Source organism: Sminthopsis crassicaudata, chromosome 5 (genome assembly GCF_048593235.1).
Source record: "Sminthopsis crassicaudata isolate SCR6 chromosome 5, ASM4859323v1, whole genome shotgun sequence".
NCBI lineage: Eukaryota > Metazoa > Chordata > Mammalia > Dasyuromorphia > Dasyuridae > Sminthopsis > Sminthopsis crassicaudata.
The window spans coordinates 202,301,742-202,316,314 of NC_133621.1; the positions used below are offsets into that span (position 1 = coordinate 202,301,742).

The 14,573-nt window shown below is 35.6% G+C and overlaps 1 protein-coding gene across 2 annotated transcripts in view; it reads left to right on the forward strand.

Annotated features, from left to right (window-relative positions):
• Window positions 1–2,419: 2,419 nt before the first annotated feature.
• Window positions 2,420–14,573, forward strand: part of ABCD2 (ATP binding cassette subfamily D member 2) — a 108,739-nt gene continuing 96,585 nt past the window's right edge. For both annotated transcript variants that reach the window (XM_074269470.1, XM_074269471.1), the window contains exons 1-2: window positions 2,420–3,686; window positions 6,375–6,555. In XM_074269470.1, coding sequence (XP_074125571.1) covers window positions 2,751–3,686; window positions 6,375–6,555 — 1,117 coding nt within the window. In that variant the 5' untranslated portion in view covers window positions 2,420–2,750. The remainder of the gene's footprint in view (window positions 3,687–6,374; window positions 6,556–14,573) is intronic.

Below are 14,573 nucleotides of genomic sequence, written 5' to 3' on the forward strand. Positions count from 1 at the left end.
CATGTTGGTGTTCAAAACAAGGCTCATTTCTGGCCAGCCAAAGGCAGAGTATCTTCTAGCAAGCCTCTGTCCAGCATTACTCCTTTTTTTTTTTTTTTCCCCTTAAGTCAGGTCAGTGTCTTTTTTATGTTTCCAGCTTTTTTATTATTATTATTAAAGCTTTTTTTTTTAATTTTCAAAACTTGCATAGGTAATTTTCAATATTCACCCTTACAAAATCTTGTATTCCAAATTTTTTTCCTTCCACCCCCTCCTCTAGACAGCAAGTAATCCAGTATGTTAAATATGTAATTCTTATATACATATTTCCACAATTAGCATGCTGCCCAAGGAAAAAAAAAATCAAAAAGAAAAAAAAAATGAGAAAAAAACCAAAATGCAATCAAAAAACAACAAAAAAGTGAAAATACTATATTGTGATCCACACTCAGTCCCCACAGTCCTCTTTGGGCACAAATGGCTCCCTTCATCACAAGATCATTGAAACTGGCCTAAATCATCTCACTGTTGAAAAGAGCCATGTCCATCAGAATTGATCATCCGATAATCTTGCCATCAGCATTATGTTTATGCTTGTCAATGTTTTTCCAAGAATGTGAAGAACCAGAATTGTATACCATATTCCAGATGTTGTATGATCAGGACATAGTCAACAGTAGCATTATGTATATTATTACCCTGTACACTATACCTCTCAATGAAGCCTAAGTTTAAATTAGCTTTTTGGGAAGCTGCATATATCCATTATGTTCTCCTGTAAATCCTATTTTCTATCTTATAACATCTACATGTAGCATGGTAATTTTTTACTTTTAATAAAGAATTACAATTTCTATCTGAGGTCACTTATGGAACAAGTCACATTCTGAGCAAGTGTAATGACAATAAATGTATTTATGTAAAATGAATTGCTTTTTGTTTTAAACCTCCATTTTGTGATTAAGAGGCTATTATGTATCCAGAAGAGGATAATCAAAATGTGAAGGATTCAAGATCATTCCATATGAAGATCAATCGAAATGCCAGGAAATATTTGTATGTATAGACTTTAATGTTCTGTTTGTGTAGTCAAACATAATTATTGTGTCTTTTTCAATTTATAACATAACACAAGTAGATACTAAGGTTGGGAATCTAGAATTCTTAGAATATAATTTTTTAGTAAATAGAATGAGAATTGAAAAAATATTAAATGTAACTACAAGAAATTGTGTCTTTTCTCCCCAAAATGGAATGCAATTAAATGTCTTAACCTGGCTAGCAGAATTCTCGAATCTTTATTTTAACAGTTGATCAAGGAAGAAGAAAGTAAGATTAGTCTATCTTCAATTAAAAAAAAAATTAAAGAAAAAGAACCTAACATTTTACAAAACTTGTGGAGAAAAAGCACTGAGGGAAATATACCTAGTATTTACTGACTTTAGTCCACTAATAAAACAGATTTCTAGACACATTCAGCCTACCAAACAAACAAGAAAATGTTATTTATCCAAAAAAGTAAAAACAAAAAACAAAAAAAAAAAAACCCAACTACCTGAGTTTACAATAAAAGGTGAAAAGTTAGTAAAGCTAAGTTAGTAAAACCAATTTTACTTCTAGTTATTTGACTGGCCTCAGGGAATCAAATCAACTCGAGGGATACAGCGAATAATGGATCCAATTTCCATTTATACACTAACAATATCTCCTATAATATGGTCTACCCAGGTCAGCAAGGTGGCAGGTAGATAGAACGCCCAACCCGGAGTCAGGAAGCCTCTTCTTCCTCAGTTCAGACCTGGCTTCAGACACTTCCCAGCTGTTTGACATTGGATAAGTCACTTAACTGTGTTTGCCTCAGTTTCATCTCTCAGATGAACTGGAGAAAATGACATATCCCAAATGAGATCCAGGAAAAGTCATAAACAATAGAAATAAGATCTTTCCACTAGGTCTCAGGGGACTTGAGTGATCCTACTATGCAAACATTGGAAGATTCGAAAGAATAATCTATGGGGACAATGCTTTCCTAAATGCCCCTCCCACTTTTCTTTCTCTGCTTTGCAAGTACCATCCCCAGGCTATTTCTGCTACTGTCATTCAAACCTTCCTGTCCAGAAATGATTTCCCTTGCAGATAATCCCTTGTTTGATTCCTACTTCCTAGCGCACCTTCTAAAATCTAGAGAAGTGTTAGGGATGGTGGTGATGGTGATGATAGATGATGGTGACGATGACGAGGACGACTGCTATCTTAAAACTTGTTCCCAAGTGACGGTGCAGAGCATGCTCAGTAGGCAGGTCAGGTTTTGCTCCCATCCAGCTGCCCTTATTCAACCCCTTCAGAGACATTTAACTCTCAGTACTGCTTTTTTTTTTTTTTTTTTTTTTTTTTTTTTGAGGAAGCAACACATTTCCTCTGCCTTCCATTCTCCCTTCCCCTCCCCTTTTCAAGGCTCAAAGAGAAACTACGCGATTACAAAGCTCCCACTCTCTTTGCAGCCAATAAGTGGATTGGAAGGGGAGGAGTTTCTAGCTGTGGCTGGCAAGCATTGTGGAGCTCCAAGTTCTTAGATAAAACCAGGGATAGATAGAGTCGATTCTAACCTCCACTGCATCTGTCACTACGGGAAATGCTGCCGACCGTGGAATAAGTCTGATTTAGTGAAAGATCAGTTCGGACTTTCTGAGGATCATGGATATTTAAAACAAATAAGGAGGGTTTTGTTTGTCTGCTTGTTTTTGGAAAGCTGTATTAGCGCGACAGAGAAAATGACCCATATGTTAAACGCAGCGGCAAATCGAGTGAAATGGACCAGATCTAGGACTGCTAAAAGGGCTGCCTGCCTGGTGGCTGCGGCATATGCTCTGAAAACCCTCTACCCCGTTATTGGCAAGCGTTTAAAGCAGTCCGACAGCAAGAAGAAGCCAGAGGAAATCTGTCCCACTGCAGACAACCGGGGAAAGCTGCATTCCTCTGAGGGCTCCTGGAAAAAAGCTCCCGGAGTGAATGCAGATTTTTTCAAACAGCTTCTGCATCTACGGAAAATTCTCTTCCCCAAACTTGTGACCACCGAAACGGGCTGGCTATGCCTTCATTCCGTGGCTTTAATCTCAAGAACTTTTCTTTCTATCTATGTGGCTGGTCTAGATGGAAAAATTGTGAAGAGCATAGTGGAAAAAAAACCTAGGACTTTCATCATGAAATTAATCAAATGGCTTATGATTGCAATTCCTGCCACATTCGTGAACAGTGCAATAAGGTATCTGGAGTGCAAGCTTGCTTTGGCTTTCAGAACTCGTTTGGTAGACCATGCTTATGAGACCTATTTCACAAATCAGACTTATTACAAGGTGATCAATATGGATGGGAGACTGGCAAACCCTGATCAGTCTCTCACCGAGGATATTATGATGTTCGCCCAGTCTGTAGCTCACTTGTATTCTAATTTGACCAAACCCATTTTGGATGTAATGCTGACTTCCTATACTCTTATCCAGACTGCTACATCCAGAGGAGCAAGCCCGATTGGGCCTACATTGCTGGCAGGGCTTGTGGTGTATGCTACTGCCAAAGTATTAAAAGCATGCTCTCCCAAATTTGGTAAATTGGTGGCTGAAGAAGCTCACAGGAAAGGGTATTTGCGATATGTTCACTCCCGAATTATAGCCAATGTGGAAGAAATTGCCTTTTACAGAGGACATAAGGTAAGGCTAAAATTAAGGTGATAGTTGAAATGTGAGACGGCTCAATGCTGCTGCTGCAGAAAAAGATAGTCTTGTTTCACTTCCTCAGTGGGTTAGATTCCTCTGACATCTGAACTTCTATGAAAATATATGCCCTCTTACTCTTTTAATCACAGAGGGAATTGCGGAACATATTTTTTAAAGTTTCATTTTTCTTAAATATCTAGAGTAAGAGTAATTTAATTCTAAACAAAAAGTGTACTTAGTTTCACAAATACATTAAATATTTATGTTCCACAATTTATTTTCCTTTTTCCTCCTTTCTTTTTTATATCAACATTTTTATTTGAAGTTTCAAGTTCCAAATTCTAATCCTTCTTCCTTCCTTTTCCTCCCCATCCTTGAGATGGTAAGTAATCAGATATAGATTATATATATGCAACTATGTAAAGACATTTCCATATTAGTCACTGTGTCCTAGAAGACTTGAATAAAAGCAGAAAAAAAAAAAAAGAAAAGAAAGTGAACAGTAGCATGCTTTAGTCTCTATTCAAACAATATCAGTTCTTTCTCTGGAGGTGGATAGTATGCTTTCTCACTAGTCCTTTGGGATTGTCTTAGATCATTGTATTGCTGAGAATAGCTGTCATTCACCATTCTTCATTTTAAAATATTACTGTCATTGTGTACAATGTTCTTCCTGGTTCTACTTATTTCACTCTGTATCAGTTCATACAAGTCTTTCCAGGATTTTCTGAAATCATCTTGTCATTTCTTATAGCACAGAAATATTCCACTATAATCCTATACCAGAACTTATTTATCCATTCCCTAGTTGACAAGCATCCCTTCTATTTCAGTTCTTAGCCAACACAAAAAGTTTGTCTATAAATGTTTTTGTAGAAATAAGTCCTTTCACCCCTTTTTTGGATGTCTTTGGAATATAAACCTAGCAGTAGTTTAGGACTTAGCTGGATCAAAGAGTATGCATAGTTTTGGGCATAGTTCCAAATTGCTCTCCAGAATGTTTGGATCAATTCACAGCTCTACCAACAGTGCATTAATGTCCTTGTTTTCCCACATCCCCTCCAACATCCAACTTTTTTTCTGATCATGTCAGTCAATCTGATTGGTATGAGGTGATACCTCAGAGTTGTTTTAATTTGTATTTTTCTAATTAATAATGAATTACAGCCTTTAAAAAAATCGTTTTATTTTTTCAAATACATGTAAAGATAGTTTTCAACATTCATTTTTTGTAAAACTTTGTAGTCCAAGTTTTTTTTCCCCCTATCTCTTTATCTTCCCCTCTCCAAGACAGCAAGCAGTCTGATATAAGTTAAACATAAGTGCAATTAGAGCTGTTTTTTTTTTTTTTTCAGATGAGATAGTTTTGATTTCTTTTGCCTGTTCATATCCTTGGACCATTTATCATTTTTGGAATGTATTTTTTATAAATTAGACTCAATTCTCTATATATTTGAGAAAAATTAGGCTTTTATCAGAGATGCTTGTTGTAAAAATTTTCCCGCAGTTTTTGACTTTCCTTATAATTTTGGTTGCATTGGTCTTATTTATGCAAAGACTTTTTAATTTTATATAATCAAAATTATTTATTTTACGTTATATAATTTTTTTCTTTCTTCTTTGGTCATAGATATTTTCTTTATCCTTAATCCTGACAGATAAACTATTCCACGCTTTCTTGATTTACTTATGATGTTACTCTTTATGTGTAAATCATGTATCCATTTTGACCCTATTTTAGTGTAGGGGGTGAGATGGTATGAGATGTTGGTCTATACATAGGTGACTAAAAGTTTTCCCAGCAGCTTTTCTGAAATAATGAGTTTTTGTTCCAAAAGCTTGGATCTTTGGGTTTGTCATATATTTGATTACTATGGTCATTTACTATATAATGCAATTTGTACCTATTCCACGAATCTACCACTCTTATCTCTTAGCCAACACCAGATTGTTTTTGATAATTACCACTTTATAATATAATTTGAGATCTGGTTCAACAAACTCTTTTTTTTTGTTTTTTTCATTGATTCCCTTATTGTTCCACTTGAATTTTATTATTTTTTTCTATTTATATAAAATAATTTTTATTAGTTTGGTATGTGGTACTGAGCAAACAGATTAACCTAGGAAGAATTGTCATTTTTATTGTCACAGTTTATTTTCTTGTTTGTTTGTTTTTTTGCTGAGGCATTTGGGGTTAAGTGACTTGCCCAGGGTCAGTCACTCAGTTAGGAAGTGTTAAGCTTCTGAGACCAGATTTGAACTGATTTCATCCTGACTTCAGGACTGGCTTTCTTTCCACTGCGCCACCTAGCTGCTCCTCACAATTTATTTTCTTAAAGCCTAAGACCCTACTCAAGTAAAAAGATACATTTGAGAAATATAAATAACACATTTTCATTGTAAAAAGAAAAATACAGATTACTTTCAACTATTTTTCTTAAGAAAATGTTTGTATCACTATAAAAGACATTTTTATGTACATGCTTTTCAAAGCATCAAAATATAGAAATGCAATTAAGGATTAGGAATTTAATATTTAATATTGCATCACTTACAAAACTAGTCATTTTATAACAAGAATTCTACTTAAAGAAACTATGTTTATTAGCTGCTAGATTGGGGAGGGGTAAAAGGGTTTTCAGACATGCAATGTAAATACCTTTCTTTTTTTCCCTATAGGTAGAAATGAAACAACTTCAGAAAAGTTACAAGGCTCTAGCAGAGCAAATGAATCTCATTTTATCTAAACGCTTATGGTACATTATGATAGAACAATTCTTGATGAAGTATGTCTGGAGCAGCAGTGGACTGATTATGGTAGCTGTACCAATTATCACTGCAACTGGCTTTGCAGATAGTGGTAATGACATTTCTATTTTATTTCAAATATGGGTTTTAAGTAGAAATAATTTTTATAATTTTTGTTTATTTTAATTTTAATAATACTGTGATTGTAGTAATTTTACTATAATTATTGGGAAGAGGAACTGGACCTGTGTCAGAAGACCTAAATTTAAGACTTCCCTCTGCCACGTACTAGTTTTTAATCACCTTTTTCATAATCACTTTAAAAATAAGTTTAAGCTTCCTCATTTACAAAATGTAGTTTTAACTCACAGAATTAATTAAATGAATGTATACACATAAAGCTATAATATGCATAAATAATAATATTACCCTAAAGTAAGAATCTTCTATATGTCATAATCCACAAATAGTCTTATAACTTTTAAATGAAAATACCTTATTCAACTCACTACCTCATGAGACACCCACTTCACTCCCTCCTCCCCCCAGGCTGGGGTTAAGTGACTTGCCCAGGGTCACACAGCTAGAAAGTGTTAAGTGTCTGAGATCAGATTTGAACTCAGGTCCTCCTGAATTCAAGGCTGGTGCTCTATCCACTGCACCACCTAGCTACCCCCCCCCCACTTCACTTTTAATAGATCTAATTGCTAAGAATTTTTTGATGCATCAAGTCTAAATTTACATATTTTTTGGCAACTTCCATTGATTTTTCCTGATTTTTCCTAATTTTTCCTTTTGGGGTTAAATTTCATGTGACAGACCTTTAAACAACACTTGAAGACAGCATTTTCTTTCAACCAGTCTTGATGAAGTATACCCCTTTTAGACTTCAGAAAATTTGTTGTTCATTAAGAGCATTTTGCTGAGGCCAGGAGATGTAAGGGCAAGTCCAATTCAAATTATATTTGCACCTAATAGAGTTTGAATCCATTTCAGACATTAGTGGATAATTTTTCACTTGACATGAGTCCATTTGTAAATGAAAAGACTGAAACACTGAATTTTCTTCTATGGCACAAATTCCTCCTGTAACTTTTCCTTAGCCTTTCATTTTCAGAGATCTACTGAAGACCAATAGAACTTAAAAAAAAAAAACTGAATAAATTGTGAGAGATCATTGAATAGTCATTGCCTAGCTATGTCCTGAATAACAGAAATGATTTGAAAAATGTACATGATGGACATTGTAAGTTAGGGTGAGGTCTCTCATGAAGGCAACCTGTCCTTGAACCAGGAAGAGCTGCCAAAGGTAAAAACTAAGTCTCTTCCTTCTCCTGTCTGGGGAATGATAAGCCTTGGAGCTGAGCAAGGCTCTGGGGGAATAGAAATGCAAAGAAAGGTTTCTGTCAGAACTAGGCTAAAGGTCTCTGCCTGTTCTGAAAGAGCATTGTAGCGTTCCATCCGGGCCCCAGTTTGCCCATGATAGAGATTACAATTGTCCATCTAAGAGAATTTATATGACATATATAAATACCATCCATTCGAATCCCATGTAGTCCCCTTATGCAGCAGAGATACTAACCCCTCTGGGGAGTCTAGCTTAACTGCAGAGCAACCCATGAATCCCAGTGATAATAAGCCTTGTGAATATTCTCCAGAGAAAGGAAAAGATCCTGAAGGTCTACAGTTGTGAGTTGCCTTTTCCACATATACTCTCTATATGTGTCCCTCACTGTTATGGTACTCTATCTTTTAAATTTTATTTTTAATTTATGGAATAAATAATTTACATAACAACACAATAAAAAATGATTGCATATGAAACTTTAAGTCTACTATGAACAACTTGCTATTCCTTTCATATGCATCAAAGTTATTCTATAGATTTCTTTTTTTCTCCCCTTTAATCTCTCCCCCAAATATGGCTACCATTATATATAAATAAGTATGTATATCTAAAAGTGTTCTATATGTACTTCTATTTCAGTTCTTTCTCTAGCATCTTTCTTCACAGAGGATATCTCTATAATTAATTTGGATATTTATAATATTTATTGTGGTACTCTTAAGTTCGTATTCATTCTATATATTGTGTGTATATATATATATATGTATTTGTGGGAGATTTTGAAACATGACTATGGGATGAACATTTTGTAGCTAATGTTTTTACCATGCCACTTTAGTATGTTTTGGTAAGAGCTAGCTGAATCTACCGCCTGTAAATTAATAATAGAAAACATGCTGATGGAGTCATAGTGTATATTCTTGAAACCAAGGTGATGTGGCTGATGTACCAAATTATGTGGTTTGTAAGCGCCAGATGATGCAATCTAGGAGAGCACTAAATGTTGGGGTTTAGTCATGTGAAGAACTCACAATGGCCATTCTCTTTGGCAAAAGGTGGGGTTATTTAGGAATAGAGGTTAGAGATACAATGAAGAGATACAATAGACATAAGGAATGGTAAATATGAAATAGAATTGGGAGAGCACAGAGCAAGCAAAAGGTTCTTAATAATTAATGATGGAAAAGACAAGTTCCCTAGTGGAACTCACAATTAGACAGGAGACTGGGATATGCCCTTAGGTGGCAGGCTGAATTCTATAAGGGGTTTAGTACCCCAAAAGATTAGTTAGGTATAAGAAGGAGTGTTCTTTTGGCATAGTGGAGGATGAAGAAGAAAGACACTGTAGAGCATGCTGGGGTGAGAGGAGAGAAAACACTTGGCTTGGGAGAGGTGAGAAGGGAACCAGGCAGAGGGCCATGGTGGATTGACCCAAAGGCCTCCAGCAAAGATAGCATGGACCACAGACAGATTTATAGAGAAATTTAACCTCAGGGGCATGACTGGGACTTCTGAAAGGACACAGCACCTCCATAGGAGTGGGGCTGTATGAAGTCCTGGCTAGCTCCCTAAAGGGTTCAGAATCAGCCAGAGTCAGGATAAGCAAAATTCCTTGCCCTACGTTGGGCGCCAAAATGTAATGTTCTGTTGTCTCTAGATTATAGATCATTCTCTGGGTGCAGATGTCTTGGGGAGCTTCTGGGGAGGCAGCCTTAGTTTTAGTTCCAGTTCCAATAATCCCAAAATGCAGCCAGGAGTTAAAGTCTGGATCCCATATTGTGTCCTTTAAAGTCTTGAATCTTTTCCTGTCAGAATGTCTCCAGCCAGCTTCAGTCTCTAGCTCCTCTGAATCCAAAGCCTCCAGTCAGCACGAAGGTAGACGTGGGAATGAATCAGACTCTGCCTCCAAGTGTGGGATTGTGGGTTTCCCAGAATTCAATCCTAGATGTGAATCTCCCGGAAGTCCATGAACAGGCTTTTCCTTTAGACTTGTGAATCTGCTCTTGTCCAAGTGTCCCCAGCCAGCATCACAGTAGAATCTCTAATGACCTCTCCTTCCTGAATCCTGGCTCCTTTTATCCTCCCAGAGAATGGGCTTCTGGGAGCTCCTTAAGGGGCCAATGAGTGAACTCCTTTAAAGGTGTAAACTCTGAACTAGAGAATTGTTAAGTGCCAGACAACCGATTTAGCACCTTGTAAGAAACCTAACAGGGCTGGGGATACAGAAGGGTGGGAGTGGGGCTGGGGGATGGCTGGAGTGTGGGAGTGGAAATTCCCTGATTCCTCTCAGTGCCCTGATCCAGGGAACAATTACATCAATGTTTCATTCTTTCTCTACAACTGCACCCAGAACCTCATGAAAGGGAGCCCCCCATCTTGAGATCCAATTTGAGAGCAGGTACAAAGTAGAAAAGTAGTCCAGAAAAGAGACAACCCTGAAATAGGGGCCTTGTTTGCTCTTCTTAGGACTTCTCCATTGCTTCTTAAAATGTGTTCCTTAGCATTGAGTACAATACTTCAGAGTGTTCTTAAGTGAGACACTGGGGAAGTAAGACCCTCTCCCAAATGATACAGCTGCATATTGACTTCTGCCTAACACCGATGTTGCATATTGAGTTTGTAGTTCTCTAAACACCTACAACCTTTTCCCAACAAAGTGCCAAAGAGTCATACCAACTCCATCTGATATTTGTGCAATTGATTCTTTAATGACAAGGATAAAACATTTATCCCTATTAAATGTAATCTCATTCAATTTAATCTAATGTTTTGTCAAGGTCTTTTTGGATCCTCCATGCCTTGACAGGAATAAAAAAAAAAAAAAAATTAACTTACCCCTCTATTTTGGGGAGGTTAAGAGTTATAGGCATATGGATAAATATAAAGAGATATTTGGGACACAGAAAGAGATGGCATATGGAGGAAAAAATTAAATACATTTAAAACCAATGAGAAAAATTATCTGATGTTTCAGATTAAATTTCTAACTTCCATGACAATTAAGGAAATATTGTTTGTTTGTTTTTTCTGATAAGTGTATTTAGAGGAGAACTTAATGACAAGGTTATAGCATAGTTAGCAATAATATTGTTTAGATGCACTGGCCTTATTATAGAACCCTGGGGCATGCAACATAGAGTAGAGAAAATGTAGTTATTAATAATGACAAATTAACCCCAGTGAGATAAGTAAGAAGTAAACAAGACACGTGAAGAATTTATTGCTGTAGGTGATTTAAGGTTGATGAAAACATTTTTTTTTTTTTTTAAGTTATGGGAGGTACTGAAAAAAGACATTTTAAAAATAGCTCATTCTATGAACTTAAAAATGCTAGAATAAGACATTGATTGGATAAAATAAAATGTGATCTCAAAATAATTAAGCAACTATAAAACTTAATTAAATATGACCTTTCCTAGCAATTTTCTAGAGAATTTTGAAAGCTAACCATTGAAAAGTAATATCGTAGCACAGGTAAAATGGGCTTTCTCAAGTCATTTTCATAAGGTATTTATTTGATCCTCCAGAGTCTTCTGTTCTCCCCAAGGTTCTAAGATACATGGAATTTGTTGTTTAAGAATAAAATCTATTTTTTTCTCAAGGTGATGAAACCATTGTGTTCATTATTATTCACATTACATTTTCAGTTCTACTATTTTTAGAGTTCCCTGAAATGTTTAAATCAATCACAATTATAAAAAAGATAAAAGAAGCAAAGTTTAGGGATGGATAGGTGAATAGGAAAAGGAATGGGAAAACCAGAGAAAAGTAGTAAAGAGGACTTTTTGTTTTCCTGAATTATGATGCAAAATGTTTAAGTAGTATTTTAAAACTAGAATAATTTTTAGAGTGCACTTAGTTCAATTCATTTTGCAAGTGAGGATCTGGGGCCTGAAGTTCTTTAAGGAGATGGCCTAATATGACAAAATTGGATTGCTAATTAATGGAAGAGAAATGACTATGACCAGATCTCACGGACAAACAATTATGTGCTTATTCTTCTATTCTGCATTGCCTCTAGAGTAGATGCAGGCTCACAATGTTTAAAGCTTGTGATAAAAACATGTCTGAGGGCATTACTGCAATTAGGTGGTGTTCTTTTTCTAACTTTACCCCTTGAAGGCTCCAGGGTCATCTCCAGTCCACCTGATCCATATTTGGCCACTGAGCCCAGAGGCCTCTAGAGGGGAAAGTGAGGCAGGTGACCTTGCCCAGCCCCCCCTCACTTAAATCCAATTCACTTTCATGTTATGGCATCATCTCCTTGAGATCATGGTCCTATTTGAGGATAAAGGACAAACAACATTAACTTTGCAGGATTTTTAATTTTCTCTTTCAAAGGTGTTGAAACTATCTTGGAGACTTAATTGATATCAAGGGACTAACACTCAAAGCATTGACAGCTTCTTGATGGTCTAAACACAAAATATGGCACCTGAGGAATCAGTGGCTCCTCCCCCAGACTGGGGGTTAATTAACAGTTCTTTGTTTCTTGAAGTCCTTTTTCCCTATTTGTGGGATATTCAAGAAGTTCCCTTTAAACATAGTTAAGTGGTCCTTGACTCAAAGTGGATATTGTTTGCCAGCTGATTTGGGGGTGCTAGCTAGATCAGCAATAAAAAAATTAGTAATACAAAAATCATTTGGACTCTTCCAAGCTTCAAAGTCCTCTTCCTGCCAAAGTAGGTCTGGGAAAAGGGACCAGGCTGAGGCTAAAGGTGCTTTTCCTTCTCTCTAGGAGATTCCTTCTTGATGAGGATATGGGGGTTAGAGTGCTGGTGGTTGAACTCCATAATTGCAACAATTTCTAAAATGAATATATTTTAATTCACTTGATAATTTATAGATGCTCCTTTGGGCATAGTCAAGTTGCCAAGTTTCCTCTGCCTCTCCAAACACAGTTCTTATGGAATATTATTCTAGTTTGAAGGATTGTTCAAATTGAATTTAAAATCTATGATTACTTAGCTAAGGTATTAAAGCTAAAATTGGATGACTTAGGTTTAACCCTATTCTTGAAATATGTAATATGTTAATTTATAATATATGTACTATATGAGCCTAAAATACACATATGTGGTCTCTTAATATATCATATGAATACATATATATATGTAATCTATTAACATCAATATGGAACTATATTATGTAGTTCCATAATATATGTTACATATACACCACACAATTTTAATTAATTAATTAATTACTAATTAATATAAATAAATATATAAATAAAATGATATAAATAAAATAAAAATAATAAATTTACATAATTTAATTATATTAAAATTATATAATACACAAACATATAACATAATCGCATATGTTACATAATATATAAGGGTGGAATAAAAAATCTTATATATGATAACTTAACTTGTGAAATCATATGCAAGTATGTATATAGTATATATGTATACACATATGTATGAGTTGTCTCCCCAAATCAGGCAGCAATCGTTTCATTTTTTTGTCATTGAATCTCTAGAACCTAGCCTAAATACTTGGAGGATATAAAGCATTTAATAAATTCTTCTCTTAACAAATATGTATGATTAACTAAAACAAATGAACAACAACAAAAAAAAAGCTTTTAAAAACACATCTTGCATCTAGAGGAGAATTACTCATTTGATAATCAATATTATTTTGTTAATCCATTATTTTCTTGTTTTGTCAAAATTCCATCTTAGCTCTATAGGAGACCTCTCCCAGTCCAACACAGGCCCAGTTGAGGACTTCTGCTTATCTCCTAGGACTTCTGCTAATTTTCCAATTTAAAATGGGACCTTTATTTCTTCAGTTTACCTCTTAGTTTAACTAGTTACGTAGACTTTTTCTGGGGACAACTTCCCTCTCCTAACTTCTCCTTTTCAAAATTAGGGTTTAGTTGCTCTCCAACAGAGAGAGGACCATGATTGAAATAATCTGTGTGTCATAAAGCAACTAATATTCCTTAAGTCTAAGAGAGGGGTACAATCAGCCACACAGAAGGCCAGCCCACCTTCCCCTAGCTGCTGGCTAATACTATTATTTGATTAATACTCCTCCCTCCCAATAATAATCTAGAGGAGCTGAGATAACTCAACCCTCCTCATTAAAATGTCTGCCAATTGGGGTTGTTTTACCTTTGCCAGGGGAGGTCCAAATGATGTACTGTCAGGTCAATCAAAAGATCAGTCACCTAGATTTAAATTATCTTATTTGTTTTAACTTCTTGATTTTGATGGTTGAGAGAGACCACTGATCCAATTTATTGTTATTGCTTTTGTGGTTCAGCTTTTTCTTTTTTCCTTTTTCCAGTCTTGTTGGACTCTTTATGACCTCATTTGGATTTTCTTGGCAAAGATACCTGATTGACAAAGATACCTGCTCATTTAACAGATAAGGAAACTGAGGCAAACAGGATTAAGTGACTTGCCTAGGCTCACACAGCTAGAAACTGTCTGAGGCTGGATTTGAATTTAGGAAGATCAGTACTCTATTTCTCCACCTAACTACCACCATTTGTTATTGCTTGGCTAATTAATTAAAAGATCATGCTCAGATCCATGGCTTACTGCTGAGGTGCCAATGCCCTATTTTATTAACAGCATATAAGTCATTGTTACGGATATGAATTAAAATTAAAATGATCTTGCTTAGAGGAAAATTATATCAGCATTATTTTGCTATAATCCCTAATCTAGCACTTCTATGTGAAGAAATGGGTCACCATTAATCTTCTAAAGTAATGATTGGTAACTGCTTTGATCATGGTTTTAAAGGTTTTTAAATTGTTT